General features: G+C 35.9%; 1 protein-coding gene across 3 annotated transcripts in view; it reads left to right on the top strand.

The window, feature by feature from the left end:
- Window positions 1–16,404, top strand: part of PIK3C2G (phosphatidylinositol-4-phosphate 3-kinase catalytic subunit type 2 gamma) — a 464,511-nt gene that overhangs the window by 28,362 nt on the left and 419,745 nt on the right. For all 3 annotated transcript variants that reach the window (XM_055394272.2, XM_055394271.2, XM_055394273.2), the window contains 3 exons: window positions 2,676–2,758; window positions 7,714–7,871; window positions 15,277–15,391. In XM_055394272.2, coding sequence (XP_055250247.2) covers window positions 2,676–2,758; window positions 7,714–7,871; window positions 15,277–15,391 — 356 coding nt within the window. The remainder of the gene's footprint in view (window positions 1–2,675; window positions 2,759–7,713; window positions 7,872–15,276; window positions 15,392–16,404) is intronic.

Below are 16,404 nucleotides of genomic sequence, written 5' to 3'. Positions count from 1 at the left end.
CACTGCAGATGCTGATTGCAGCCATGAAATTAAAAGACGCTTGCTCCTTGGAAGGAAAGTTATGACCAACCTTGATAGTATATTAAAAAGCAGAGACATTACTTTGCCAACCAAGGTCCGTCTAGTCAAGGCAATGGTTTTTCCCGTGGTCATGTATGGATGTGAGAGTTGGACTGTGAAGAAGGCTGACCGCCGAAGAATCGATGCTTTTGAACTGTGGTGTTGGAGAAGACTCTTGAGAGTCCCTTATACTGCAAGGAGATCCAACCAGTCCATTCTAGAGGAGATCAATCCTGGATGTTCATTGGAGGGACTGATGCTAAAGCTGAAACTGCAATACTTTGGCCATCTCATGCGACGAGTTGACTCACTGGAAAAGACTCTGATGCTGGGAAAGGTTGGGGGCGGGAGGAGAAGGGGACGACGGAGAATGAGATGGCTGGATGGCATCACCGACTCTGTGGACATGAGTTTGAGTGAACTCCGGGAGTTGGTGATGGACAGGGAGGCCTGGCGTGCTGTGATTCATGGGGTCGCGGAGAGTCGGACACGACTGAGTGACTGAACTGAACTGAACTGAACTGAATGGAAAATTTAGTAATAAAAGTATACCTGCAAAGAAAAAGTCAGTGGGTATGCTTAAAAACAGATAAAGATGAAAGAGGGAAAAAACAATACTTGAAAGAAAAATAATAGAAATTATCCAAACTAAAAAAGAGAAAATGAAAGAACTTTATAAAAGTGAGCAGGATTAAGAAACTTATGACATAAAGAGTTTAACATATGAATAATTTGGAAAGCTAACAGGAGAGGAAAGATGGAAATATTCATTTCAAGAAATAATGCCCTGAATTTTATCAAATTGGGCACTAAAATACTAAATTACAGATATAAGAAAATCAATACATGTCAAATTATAAATGCAAAGACATGTAGACAAATTATACTAAAATATATGAAGACCAAATTTGAAAAGAAGATCATAAAAGGCAACAGAAAGGGGAAAAAAATGTTTCATGCAGTGAAACAATTTGAATTGAAGCATTATCTTTCAGAAACAATGGAAGCCAAATGACAGTGTAATGGCATATTTAAAGTTTTATTTAAAAATAGAAAAGAATTCATACTTCTGTACTCATTGAGTACATGCTTGAAATTTTAAATGAAATAGAAATATTATCAAATAAACAAATGTAGAGAAAACTTAGCTCACATACACACAAAAAACACCAAAGTGCTTTATATGAAAAGAAAATTACACCATATGGAATCTAGAAAAGAACAGAACAAATGGTAAATATGTTAGTAAATATGAAAAGCTACTTTAATCTTATTTTTTGAAAGACAGCTGCATAAAGCAAAAAACAATAGCATTTCATTATGAGAATTACTGTATATGTAAACAAAAAGTAAAAAACAAGAGCATAAAAGATGAAGGGGGCAAATGTTGTTTGCTCTTGAAAGTTCCTACATTTTAAATGCAGTAGTACAGGATTAACTCTAAGTAAACTGTGAAATATTTAGGATGCATATTGTAATTTCTAAGCTAGTATAACCACTAAAAGAACAGTAAAAAAAAAAAAAAAGAAAAGAAAAACTAAAAATCCAACAGAGGACTCAAATGAAACAGGAGAAAAATCAAATAGACTGAAAAAGTCAGGGAAGGAGAAATAGAAGGACAAATAAAATAGAAGAAATGAATAGAAGTATACGTAAACATGGCAGTCTTAAACCCAAACACATCCAGGAAATATACTAAATACATTTCAAACTAGATAAGAAAGACAAGTATTATTTACAAGAGTCAAATTTGAAAAGCATAGGTGCAGAAAGTTTGAAAGTAAAAAATTCAAAATATTTAACATTCAACGAGCAAAACAAAGCCTTATGTCATTGCAAATATCAGAAAAAGTACAGTTCAAGGCAAGATATTACTAGAGAAAGAAAAGGGTCATTTCATAATAATAAAAGGGTCAATCAGGAAGACATAATAAATTTAAATGCATAAGTACCTAGTAACAGCTTCAAAATACATAAAGCAAAGATTTTTCTTTTAAAGTTAATCATACACCTACCCACTGACTGAGTCATTTATGCACTTATTCACAAGAAGTGAAACACATGTCCAGAAAACACTTGCATATGAAAATGAATATTTTTCTTTAGAATACTCCAAAACGGCAAACAATATACCTGTCCATCAAAAAGAAAATGGGTAAACAAACTGTGGAATAGTAATGAAAAAAAATACTACTAATAGGCAATTTAAAAGATAAACTATTGATAATGTATGACAGAATAAATTTTGAAATATGTATGATTTAAATGAAAGAAGACAGAAACACAAGAACCTCTACCCTTAATCTATGGTGAAAAAAATGTGAATTAACAGTTACCAAATAGATGCTGTGACTGATAGAAGGAGATATGGGGGAACTTTCTAAAGTGATAAAAATGTATATTTTGATTGGATATTCATATTCACAGTTGCACATATTCCTCACAGTTCTAATATAAATATATTTCAGATTTATGTATTTTTCCATTTGTATTGTTTCAGTAAAGTTTAAAAAATAAAATTAAAAGCAGAATGGCTTTTTAAAACAAAATAAAAATTTTAGAATTGTATTTGCCTTTTCTCCACACAAAACTATTTTAACAGTTTTTATTTTAAGCTGACAGGTTGTTCCATTCAACTGGTTGACATAGCTCAAGGCAGTAACATGAGTCTGGCATCCTTTTGCAACAAAGTAAAAAAGTGAGTACTGCTATTTCATTCAACTTGGACATTTCTCAAACGTGCATGAATTTGTCTATTTTAACATCCCTGAACTGAACTGAACTGACTAATCTTGCATATAGAATGTTAAAGCTCTATAATTTTTAACATAGTTAAATGGATAAATTTATTTCACAGTAGTTCATTAATCAACTTCTGGTATTGTTTCATTGTTTACAGTCAAAAATTTCCCCTGAAAATCTGCTAAAGATGAATGTTTTATAGCTTTGGGCTTGCTCACGCTGTTTGCTAATAGCTTGGTTTGCAGTAAATTAACTTTTCATTTAACTGGCACATAAGTGACTGACTTCTGTGGTTCTGTCCCAAACTAGCATGAATTTATCCTTCTTACCTGGAATATACTATTTAGAACAATGAGAATACCTTCTGCTTAATAACTCAATCTTACCCTCAATGGGTTGCCAGAATACTGAACAAATGCATGGGTGTTTGTTTGTCTACTGAAAAACAATTTTGATCACTAGGGGATATTACCAAGAAACCACAGATCCCCTTTTTACTAAAAACAGAACTTATAAATGTAGATGCCTCCTTTTTAAAGACCAGTCTCTCATTAATCAATGAAAATTTATATAATGTCATTTCTTCTTTTGCTCAGATTTCTGAAATTTTTGAAAAATTAGTGCACTTTCATTTTAATTATCTTGATTTCTATATTTTTTTGGCTGTTTTAAGTGTAATAAATATACATATAAGTAAACATTAGCTTATTTATGGCCTATAGCTGCTGCCTGCTGAATGATTATTTGGGATTAAAGATTTGAACCATTTATTTAATCACTATCTTGAAAAGCTACCTGAATGCCTAGTAACTAGTTCATGCATGAGAGTGATTCAAACGAAGAACAAGCAAGAAAACCGAAAAGCAAGGTCAAGTTAAAAAACCTCGTTACCCTATTGGAAGAACCAAAGGGCATACACATACAAAACAAAAAAAGCATTTCAAATCCATGAACCCATATTCAATCTTTAATTAATTTCTTGCTCCAGTTCACAGAACAAAATTTTAAGTGGCACTTTGGATTCCTAAATTAGGATCTTTAAAGATATCAATATTGATTCTTTCAAGAATAAGCTACCCACTGTAACAACCTGACAAGCACTGCCAGGAACTTGACACTTTAATAAAATTTAAGATGTGATAATTTCTAGTCTCGAAGCATAAGAAATAGCTCTCTTAATATCACAAGGTAATACTTGGTATAGCTCCATCAAAAAACACTTATTATTCTCTCCTATAACTTTTTTTCCCCAAGAGAATTTAGTATGTATTCTTTGATGAAACCTTCTTAATAGTGACATAAAAATATTTTATGGGACGGTTTGTCAGTAGTTCATGGTAATATTTTTAAACAGATGGAATTTTTATCAATAGTTTCTTTCAAAGTAACCATGAGTACTAATAAAAGACAACCAAACAATAATAAATATTAAAGTAGTAAAAAGAAGACAAAGGATATGCTTGCACATTTACTTTTTTTGTATTCAATAATTTTTGTTGGCATGTACTCATAAAATAAATTTTTATATGCATAATTATTTTGTACACAAACACACTGTTCACGCCACAACTGTTTTTTGAGGACCTACTGTGTGCTGGTATCCAAATACTACCAAAAATATTTAGATAGCCAAATAGCCAAAGCTCTTTCATTCAGAAAAAGACAAAATTGAATTTGAAAGACAAGTTTCTTAAGAGAGTCTCCAAACTTTCTGGAAAGCCATAGTAGAATGGATTTATATATCCAATTTCATTTGTGTTTTTTCCTAATACTTAAATAACCATACCTAAAAATACTAATAACATTCCTGCTACATACGCTTCAAGAGGCTCTCTAATTTATGGAATTTGGTTTCCTAATATGACATACTTTTAAGCCATATATCTCAAGAAATATATTTTTATGATACAATAAAATATCATAGTAAGACAGGAAACAGATGGGTCCCCAGATGCAGCCAGAGTTTGTCCCCTGTAGACAGATACTCCAAAATAACAGTAGGAGAGGAGTTGAGCCTTACCCAATTAAGAGATAAAAGATATTCCTCAATCTCGATGTCAAAGAGCTCTTCCCAACTACACATGTGCAGGAAGGCTCCCTGAAGGTCAAAAAGAGAGGCGGTACCAGGGCATAATAGGTAATGTCAATATCCAATAGCACATTCGCTAGAATCCATTTTGGCTAAGAGATGTGCCTGAAATAAACCAAATACAGACTCACAACCAGGCAAAGAAAGATGAATGGCCAAAGGAAACCCAGAAGAGACACCCCATGAAAGGGATTCAAATTCCTGTGAGGGCATGACTGTCTCTCTGAACCCATTCATGTGCCTATCCACATGTGCTCTTTTCCTCCTAATAAACACTGTACACGTTTCACTACTTTCCATGACTATGTGAAAATTCATTTCTACACATCTGATGGGCCAGAGTCTTGTCATTGGCCACTGGTCACTGGTCACTGGGAGTCTAGTGGTTAGGATTCAGCGCTTTCACTGCCATGGCCTGACTTCAATCTCTGGCCAGGAACCAAAACCGTGCTTTAAGCTGCTGCAAGCAAAGGCCATTAGAGAGCAATAGTCAAAGTTGCTCAGTCATATCCAACTCTTTGCAACACCATAGACTGTAGCCTGCCAGGATCCTCTGTCCATGGAATTCTCTAGGCCAGAATATTGGAGTGGGTAGCCATTTCCTTCTCCAGGGAATTTTCCACCCCAGGGATTGAACCCAGTTCTCCTGCACTGCAGGCGAATTCTTTACTGTCTGAGTCACCAGAGCAATAGTACATAAAAAAAGTTTTGGGCCCACAGTAGATGCTCAGTGAAGGTTTAGAAAAGAAAGAGTCATGAATTTACATTTTAAATTTAATTCTCCAAAATGGTCGAAGGTTAAATCATGCATGTATGCATTGAGTAGTATCTTATCATATGGTTGAATGCTAGATCATCAAGCTCCTCAATTCAGAAATGGAGTCCAAACCTTTGATGGAGGGTAAAAGAAGGAAGAGTGGCCTATGTGTTTATCCTAAGTAGTGGTTCTTGAACTGTAGTAGTATTGACTTATTTGGAAACTGCTGGGAGAAAAAAATGGGGATGGGGTTAGGAATCTTCCACTTACCTACTGAGTCAAAACTTCGGGGATGGAACCCAGAAAACAAGGTGATCATTATGCATGCCAGGCCCATTGGATGAACATGTACCTTTCCACTTGTGAGGTCCCTTAAGGAAGGGATGTTTTGGTAGAGTTTAAGGGTACAGAGATGGAGCTACTTCAGTGAGTCTACACTACTTTAATGCTGCATAAATTGTTAGGATGAATGTCAAGGATGTAATATATCTGATATATTACACAGAATGCATAATTTTTCATTCAGGAAAAGTACTAGAAAGTTTAATTTTCTACAAAATTAACAAAAAAGGAAAAATAATCCAAGATTTCATATTCATCATCAAAAGCATTTTAAATAGCTAGTTACAGATTTTATGTTATATTCTACATGTGGGCATAAAAATATAGCCCTACAGGGATTCAGTTATAATGATATATAATGACAATTATGATACATTACATGCATATATTGCTTTACATTCTACAAAAGTCTTTTATATGCCTTTTCTCACATAAAACTTTAAAGGAGATATAAATATCCTCATTTGTGCAAACAAAATCTGGTCAAATAATTTGCCTCTGACCATAAAACTACTGAATAAGAGAGTCAGGGTTCAAACTCAAGGCTCCTGGCTCCAAGGAGAAACCATTTTGCAATTCTCTGACTCTGACACAGCAAGTAATTGTGCAGAACATACAAATGACTTCTGGGCTCAATTATTTATGTAAAATCCAAATATTTGTATAAAATCCAAATTTTAAAGAAAATGAGCTGCCAAGAATTGTACTTAGCAATTTGTCACAAACAAGAGAATTTAACCATCAATATTTATCCATCAATAAATGAATAAATAATAAATGAGTGACTTCTGGCTTGAGAAAGGCAAGAGATCAAGTTTCAAAGGAAATGTGAATGAAGCACTAGTCACTGTTCAGGGTGAATTTTCATATTTTATAAATGACAATGTATTCCTTTTTCATCAGCAAAATGGGTTTATTTGGGAGAAGCAAAAAATTACAATTTGGGACATGTAATTATGGAAAACCACAGGCAAGTCCCAATAAAGCAAAGGAAAGGAAAACTTTCATAAAGGAGAAGTTGGGAGGGTCTATTCCAAAAGTTCATCAGAGGCAAAGGGAGTTTTCCAGTATAGTGGCTTTTCATTGGCTGACTTGTGACTGTCTCTCACTGACTGAATTGTTGCCAGGCAAGGAAAATCTTTTCTCTTGGAAATCTGGCAAATGGTGTTATCCCCCATGGGATTGTCAGTCATTAGCTATCAGGCAGGTCTAATGAAATTTCTCTCTACGCTGTCACAAAATACCTTTTCCAAGTCTGCTTGGCTGGCTGTGTAGTTGTGCACTGCAAAAGTTTTCCATTCAATAAAGCATTTAGAAGCATTTGTGGAACCCCTTTCATGTTCATGGACTGTGTTGGGTGATGGTAGGATACAAAAATGAATATATCATTGTGTATGTGTGTCTGGTGTGATACAAAAAAGAATGAAATATAGTGTGTCTGTCCTTTTGTGGGAGAGAAGGCAGCAATAGCAACTGTTCCTCTCTTGCTTTTGATGGACAATATATTCCTAATTTCTTCAAATGAGATGTACCAGCGAAAACTTAAAGACCAGACATTTACAGTTGTTTTTGGTTTAACTGTAATCTTTACCAATCTAGCAAAGCTGACAGCACTGTACCACGAATCAGCTGCTGACTACTTTGCTATATTAAATCTATTGCAAACCTTGCAAGAAGTTTCTTAAAATTTTGTCCTAAGTACTTTTTCACAAATATTTTTCAGAATAAGAGAAACATATCATGCCGCTGACATGGATTCCAATTCTGGGAAGATTTGGAGCACAACTACATCATTTCCATATAAGCTCTTTTCTAATACTAAGTTTAATATAAATATTTTTACTGATAACTCAACACAAGGATTTCATTTTATCCCATATGGTAAGCAATCTTGCAAATAAGTATAAAAATCTACCTAAAGCTTGTATGAGCTGCCTAGCCTCGAGCCCACTGTCTGAAGTCATTAAGAGAAGCAGCTAGTATTTTGCCCTGAAGTGAAGTAACAGGAAAACAATGGGAAATCTTTTAACGTTTGTTTAGCTATTGTTTCAAAGAACTCTCTCCATAGCTCACCCCAGGACACCTTATTTTCCTGCTGTGAAATAGCAAATATAGCAAGTTTTTAGCATATTAAAAATAAAAGCTAAATTTCAAAAAGATTCTAGAGAGAGGCTACAGGTAAGTGGAAATGGCTGTTCTTATCCTTTAGAAACAACTGTTTTATTCAAAAGTAAATAAACTGGGAGATGGAATAGACATTGATACACAGCCTGTATCTTCAGAGTAAGAACTGTAATAGTCCTGTCAGTCCATCATAGTTAGCAGACCTACTGAATCAGTCTCTGCAGATGGATCTCAGGTATCTATCTTATCAAACCCACCAGATGATTCTTACTTCCCTAAAGTTTTAGAATCTCTTTACGTTGTTTAATATTTATTTCACTGTTACAGTCAACCTTTTTGCAAAACAATTTTGTTCTTCAAACAACCTTTGTTGCTACTAAAGTTTCTACCTATCAACCGTTGTTCCTTGACAAATTGTTGTTGTTCAGTTGCTAAGTCATGTCTGACTCTTTGGGACCCCATGGATGGCAACACATCAGACTTCCCTGTCCTTCACTATCTCCTGGAGTTTGCTCAAACTCGTATCCATTGAATCAATGATGCCATCCAACCATCTCATCCACTGTTGTCCCCTTCTCCTCCTGCCTTCAATCTTTCCCAGCATCAGGGTCTCTGCTTTCCCAGCATCAGCATCTTCACATCAGATGACCAAAGTTACTGGAGCTTCAGCTTTAGCATTAGTCCTTCCAATGAATATTCAAGGTTGATTTCAATTTTTTTCATTGAAGTAGAAGTGTTAGTCACTCAGTCATGTCTGACTCTTTGTAACCCCATGGACCGTAGTTTCATTATGATTACTAGATTTTGGGGGTTTTTTTGTTACTGTAGTTAAGGATCCACCCACTCCAGTGTTTTTGCCTGGAGAATCCCAGGGATGGGGTAGCCTGGTGGGCTTCCATCTATGGGGTTGCACAGAGTCGGACATGACTGAAACTATTTAGCAGCAGCAGCAGCTAAGGCTCCAAGTTAGTCCAGATGACTACAAACATAATGATATTATGTAGGAGTATTAGGATCATCTGGTTTGAAACTAACAGAAACCAACTCCTGCTGATGTAAGTTAAAAAAATTTTTTTTTAAGGATTACAGGTGTTTATTTAGAATTTAGGAGTAGGAATTCAGAAAACATTTGGGAAGAAAACTCTGATATACAAGCAGTCCAAAATTCCTGTATGTCTCTCACCTTATCTCCTCTCTGTATAATGTTTCTTATGTTTCTCTTACTTTCTGCTGACTCATTTCCCTTACTTTTCTGAAACACATGGAAAGCCAGGCTCAAACTTAAATGTTATTGGGCAAGCTACCTTAAGAAAGTTCAATCTCTAAAGAAAGTTTAATCTGTTGGATCTGTTACCAAACTCAGGTATGGCTGCTCACTGCTAAAAACCAATAATCAGGAGGAATTATTTAAGAAATCGTATGGACCTAACAGAAGCAGAAGATATTAAGAAGAGGTGGCAGGAATACACAGAAGAACTGTACAAAAAAGATCTTCACAAGCAAGATAGTCACGATAACGTGATCACTGACCTAGAGCCAGACATCTTGGAATGTGAAGTCAAGTGGGCCTTAGAAAGCATCACTACGAACAAAGCTAGTGGAGGTGATGGAATTCCAGTTGAGCTATTTCAAGTCTTGAAAGATGATGCTGTGAAAGTGCTGCACTCAATGTGCCAGCAGATTTGGAAAACACAGCAGTGGCCACAGGACTGGAAGTGGTCAGTCTTCATTCCAATCCCAAAGAAAGGCAATGCCAAAGAATGCTCAAACTACCGCACAATTGCACTCATCTCACACGCTAGTAAAGTCATGCTCAAAATTCTCCAAGCCAGGCTTCAGCAGTATGTAAACCGTGAACTCCCAGATGTTCAAGCAGGTTTTAGAAAAGGCAGAGGCACCAGAGATCAAATTGCCAACATCCGCTGGATCATGGAGAAAGCAAAAGAGTTCCAGAAGAGCATCTATTTCTGCTTCATTGACTATGCCAAAGCCTTTGACTGTGTCGATCACAATAAACTGTGGAACATTCTGAAAGAGATGGGAATCCCAGACCACCTGACCTGTCTCTTGAGAAACCTGTATGCAGGTCAGGAAGCAACAGTTAGACCTGGACATGGAACAACAGACTGGTTCCAAATAGGAAAAGGTGTACGTCAAGGTTGTATATTGTCACCTTGCTTATTTAACTTATATGCAGAGTACATCATGAGGAACGCTGGACTGGAAGAAGCACAAGCTGGAATCAAGATTGCTGGGAGAAATATCAATAACCTCAGATATGCAGATGACACTACCCTTATGGCAGAAAGTGAAGAGGAACTCAAAAGCCTCTTGATGAAAGTGAAAGAGGAGAGTGAAAAGGTTGGCTTGAAGCTCAACATTCAGAAAACAAAGATCATGGCATCTGGTCCCATCACTTCATGGGAAATAGATGGAAAAACAGTGGAAACAGTGTCAGACTTTATTTTTTTGGGCTCCAAAATCACTGCAGATGCTGATTGCAGCCATGAAATTAAAAGACGCTTGCTCCTTGGAAGGAAAGTTATGACCAACCTTGATAGTATATTAAAAAGCAGAGACATTACTTTGCCAACCAAGGTCCGTCTAGTCAAGGCAATGGTTTTTCCCGTGGTCATGTATGGATGTGAGAGTTGGACTGTGAAGAAGGCTGATCGCCGAAGAATCGATGCTTTTGAACTGTGGTGTTGGAGAAGAGTCTTGAGAGTCCCTTGGACTGCAAGGAGATCCAACCAGTCCATTCTAGAGGAGATCAATCCTGGATGTTCATTGGAGGGACTGATGCTAAAGCTGAAGCTGCAATACTTTGGCCACCTCATGCGACGAGTTGACTCACTGGAAAAGACTGATGCTGGGAAAGGTTGGGGGCGGGAGGAGAAGGGGACGACGGAGAATGAGATGGCTGGATGGCATCACCGACTCTGTGGACATGAATTTGAGTGAACTCCGGGAGTTGGTGATGGACAGGGAGGCCTGGCGTGCTGTGGTTCATGGGGTCGCGGAGAGTCGGACACGACTGAGCGACTGAACTGAACTTAATCAGTAAAGGCGGCAATCTGTGGAGAAGATGGACTCATCCCCCAAGGCCACTCCAAAGATTGTGCTCAGCCTTGACAGTTTTTAAAGGGAAACAAGTGGGGGAAGAATCTTAGTGAATCATGGAGGTAGAAGGCTGGGTTCTGCATTGTTCTCTGTTCTGTGCAGGTTGATGGACTATCTCTCTTCCGATGTTATCTTGCCTGTGGGACATGTCTGCAGGATCACTAAGGGGGAGTGTTGCTCTAGAGAACTAATCATTCTTTAACTACTTAATTCTTCATCTTCCTTTTATCTCAGAAAAGAATCAACAGGTTAATTAGGTTCTTTCAAGGTCACAGGGGAACAGAAATGAGCAAAGAGAAAAGGGGCAAAAGAGCTGCTTTCAGATCCACTTCCCAATTTCTGAAAGCAGGGTTCTGATTGGACAGCCAAGATCAATGCTGTTGCACCTTGATCCAATCAGAATGATATCTGAGTAATGTTGACTGTAGTGGCTGGAGAAGAAGAAAGAATTATGAACTAAGGAGACCACTCCTGATCTTTCAGTTTATAATATTTAATTTCCAATATTGGATTTGGCAAGCCAGAGGCCATTTTTGACTTTTACAAGAAGTTTCAGTAAAGTGACTAGGTCATTGTGTGAAGTCTTAGAGATGTACAGTGGTAAAAAGGATGTCTGTGGCCTCAAAGATACTAAGAGTGTTTATAAGAAGGAGGAGGAGGAAGGGATGGATTAGGAGAAGGAGGAAAACGTAGAGGGGGAGACAAGACACATTTATGAAAATATACAGAGTAGTGTATGCTACTCTTAGGAGAAAAACTTTTCCTCTGCCTATTTAAATTTGAAGTGGGATTAGGACTGTGACATAATTGACAATAGACAGATTAACAGGACAAAAGACAAGGTTTCTTTACACAATCATGCAGGGGTTATTCATTAATGAGTGACCTGCTGAAACTCAGAGGTATACATTTATATAACAGCATAATGTAAAAATGTGTGCAAGGGGAGGTATTTAAAGCTTCAGCTAGGAAAAACAATAATTATATATCTTTTTATGCCAGTGGATGGGCAGTCTGTCTTCTTCCTGGAATTTGCAGGAAGCTCTTTCAGAAGGAAATTAATAGCGCCTGTATTACGAGACTTGGCTTTATTCAGATAAGAAAATCACAGATAAGATTTCAAATGTTTCCATAAGAAAATCACAGATAAGATTTCAAATGTTTCCATTTTAAAGTAATTTTTATGCCAAAACTGTGATCCCTTTGCTACTTTATATTAGTGTTTTACTAATAATATAGATGTACTCTAAAGAATATAAGTCTGAAGAGCATTTCAAGAATGACCAATAGAAAAACAGAAACTAGAAACTTAAGGAATAACAAAGTCTAGACAGAAAGAGGAGGAGACAGTGAGAGGTTCTCATCCATGAGAATCCCCCAGAGTAAGAAAATAGAATCCTTCTGGAGAAGCAGGTGTTTTGAACAAGGTCGTCTCTGCTTCTACAATCTTCAGCTATCACTTCAGTGAAGAAGATTCCCTGTCCTTCTTTCCAACTCCAAAGTTATTCTAAAGCCAGTGTTAAAGACACAAGTAAAGCTTGCTAGATTTAAATGACACATAGTTGGAACTGTATTAGGAAGTCATTTGTGACCTGTAAAGTGGTAGAAGTCGGTTTGCAAAGATTAAAGAGTAATTGAGAACTATTGGCAGAAGTTAGGTACTCTTGAAAGAAATTTGGCAGTAATGAGAAGGTATAAATTAAATAAGACACTATCCTTAAGGAAATATAATGGAAGAGGAGTGATTTTATTGGAATATTAAATAGAAAAAGATTATTTTTAAAAAAGACAAAAGCATTTTTAGGGTGGGGAATATTACATTTATATAAGAGAGGGGTTTTCAATTGATGGAACTAGAAACCAGTGACAGAAGAATCATATGTGAAGAAGTTAGATTTAATAAAAAGCAGTGATACTCCAGCTCACTGGAAAAGACCCTGATGCTGAAAAGATTGAGCGTAGAAGAAGGAGATGACAGAGGATGAGATGGTTGGATGGCATCACCAATTCAATGGACATGAGTCTGAGCAAACTCCAGGAGATAGTGAAGGACAGGGAAGCCTGCTGTGCTGCAGTCCATGGGGTCACAAAGAATTGGACATGACTTAGCACTAAGCAAAACCGTGATACTTTTATATCAAAAGAGATGTAAAGGGATCAAGAAGGATGCATAAAAACTAGATTTAAGCTGCAAAGTAGCATAATTTAAAAAATCACGAATGGGTCTTCGCCTTTTCAATATAGTAGGCAATATGGTCACATATTGAGAAGGGTTGTATGAAGTTGGCAACTCTGAGAAACTGGAAAAAGGATCATAGTAGCTGCCAAGCTGAAGATACAGGTATAAAATCTACTTAAAATAAACCATGGTACTTGTTGGCTTACAATATGGATGAAAAGTTTAACTTACAGACACTTAACTATTTGGCTTCAAGGAGAAAAATGGTAATTTCAGATACAGACATGCTGAATTTGAAGTGATAATGAGATATCCAAAGAGTAACATGAGTGAGCAGTAGAAGATGTGACAGCAAAGCACGGAAGATGAGTAACAGCTAGAAACTAGTTTATGGAGACCTTCATGTAAACTACAACAATTGACTGTAGTGAAATAATGCATTCATACATACTACAAAATAGCATAGGCAGTACAGTCTTGGAAATAGGAAAGTCAAATTAATTAAAATAAACTGGAGTCTTTGGAGATATTTCCCTGCCATTTTACATTGGCAATGCTCTCCCTTTCTTTTCAAAGCCTTTCCATCTTGATTTTGCCTGTGGCTATAGTTTCTTCTAGCTTCAATTCATAATATTTCAGTCAATATTACCAAGCAGTAGCAAATATAAGATACTCTCTCCTATGTTGGGGCATTTCTATAATCTCTAATTCCCTGATGATTGCTACCGTTTGTTTCTCGAAACGTTTTATTGATAACAGTTTGATCTCCCATAAAATACACACTTTTAAATCCAGTATTATATGCTTCCTTTTTTTCTTCATGGCAAGTTCAATAATATCACTTATACTACGTTTTGTTAGCCAGTTGTGACAAAAACCTTTCCCAACGGTTTGGCAGTAAAAGAAGTCACATCAATGTAAACATATAATTATAAGCAAAACTCAACTTGAGTAAGTGCAATCGAGGATTTGCAGTCTGCTGTTCAAATCTTCAATAAGGATCATCAATACAATCTGTTGCACCTACTTTCATTCAAGATCACATTGAAAGCATTTTTGGCTATGTGTGCTGGGTCCCTCAGTCGTGTCCAACTCTCTGCAGTCCCATGGGCTGTAGCCCAACAGGTTCCTCTGTCTATAATTTCTAACTGTTATCATATATGATAATAAATGATTCCCTCTATATCATCTATAAATAGAAAATATTTCATAGGCAAACATAATTAAATGGTATATGTGTGTCATTATGGGGGGATATTGTAAAATGTGAATATGAGACGGCAAAGGGTTTTTACCCTATAATATGCTGACACTTTTGAGTCTTAGGGAAGGTGAAGAAAAAGAGCACATATCCTTCAAGGTTATTATAATGCTGCCCAAGACAGAATCTGGGGTGATTCTACATAGGAAAGGAAGAACGATAAGGTGTGAAGACTCAGAATTATTAAGAGCACCAGCTTTGGAAGCTGCCATATTTGTGTTAGACTCCTGGCTTGCCACCTAGGATTCACTCTGTAATCTCTTTGGCATCTCTAAAAATCTCTAAGGATAACCACAGTAGAACATTTATTTTTTTATGCAGAAGTTACCATTACCAAAGGTTTCAGAATGAGGAATGAAATACCTAGCTCTGTTAGATTATATGAAGACAGAGTGATCAAAGAAAATGCAAAGAATACTTTAAAAAATCTCCAAATATAATCAGATCAGTAAGTGTGATGTATATCGTTTTAATTCCTCTTGATGAAGCTAGACAGTTATAACAGTTCATAATGCATGCATCATATTTGTGCTCAAAATCTTTTACTTAGCCAATATATAATGAACTCTTATTAACATTTTATTATTCAACCTTGTTTTTAGCTACTTATCTTGTCAAAGACCTAATTGCAGAAATTCCACATTTTTGCACAAATGACCAGTTATTCCCCAGAGATCATCTTTTAAGTATATGTGGCCATGAAGAATTTTTACAAAAGTAAGTATCTTATTAAGGTACATTTTGATCATTGTTAATCTATATTAAGCAGCATTTCTTTCTTTGCTTTTAATCAGACTGTGCAAATACTCTGTCCATAATCAATTTTACTCATTTAAGGTGAATTTAAAATTTTGTGTCATACTAACAGTCTTATTCTTGGTTTGATTTTGTACTTTGTGTATACATGGCAACGTGTATTTAAGTGACCTGTAACTAGGGTGACCAACTATCTCAGTCTGTTCAGACTGAGGCTGCTCCCCAGACAGACTTTCTGTTCTGAAATCAAGAAAATCTTGGGCAACACAAGTTAACTTATTTGTGACAAAGCTTAGTAGGACTGATCACAATTTAAACAATAAATTTTTTGAAATAAGTAATTTTTTTGACTCAGAACAATATTAGCATGCTGTTTAAATACATTTCAAAATCACAGAGTGTTTGAGTATGACAATTATAACATTTTCATAAAAGACTATGTTTTAAAATACTTTCTTCAATTCTTTACTCAGGGAGCTTAATAAAATAATTAGAAAATTCTATTCTCATGTATGTCAACTGCATATAATTATTTGATAGAAAAAGAGAAAAATATAACTCTTCTTAATGTACCACAATAACTATTGTCCTAAAGTTCCCTAAAGACCAAATTTGAAAATATAACACAACCTTAAGAAAGGAAATACTAATATTTCTCTCCTGTTATTGTGTTATTTCTCTCATGGTATTTATATTTCCTCACTGTGTTTCTATAAGTACCTAAAGATTGATGACATTTTTAATTCTTATGGAAGTAAAAATGTATTACTTTTGAGACACCAATTGTTACTGTCATTTCTATTCCACCATGAATATGCTTGAAAATATCTTGTGGGTGATTTTCCTTTATTGTGCAATGTTAACTGTGAGTGATTTTTAAGACTGATTATTCTCCTTTCTTTGTTCCCCGTTACAACAAAATCATTTTATTCTTTTTTTTGTTAATATAAACATAATGGATTTTTTAAATGCTT

This window comes from Moschus berezovskii, chromosome 6 (assembly GCF_049115385.1).
Source record: "Moschus berezovskii isolate FMDL1 chromosome 6, NW_MosBer_1.0, whole genome shotgun sequence".
Taxonomy (NCBI): Eukaryota; Metazoa; Chordata; class Mammalia; order Artiodactyla; family Moschidae; genus Moschus; species Moschus berezovskii.
The sequence above is the reverse complement of the archived record's forward strand: the minus strand, read 5'-3'. Positions and strand labels throughout refer to the sequence as shown.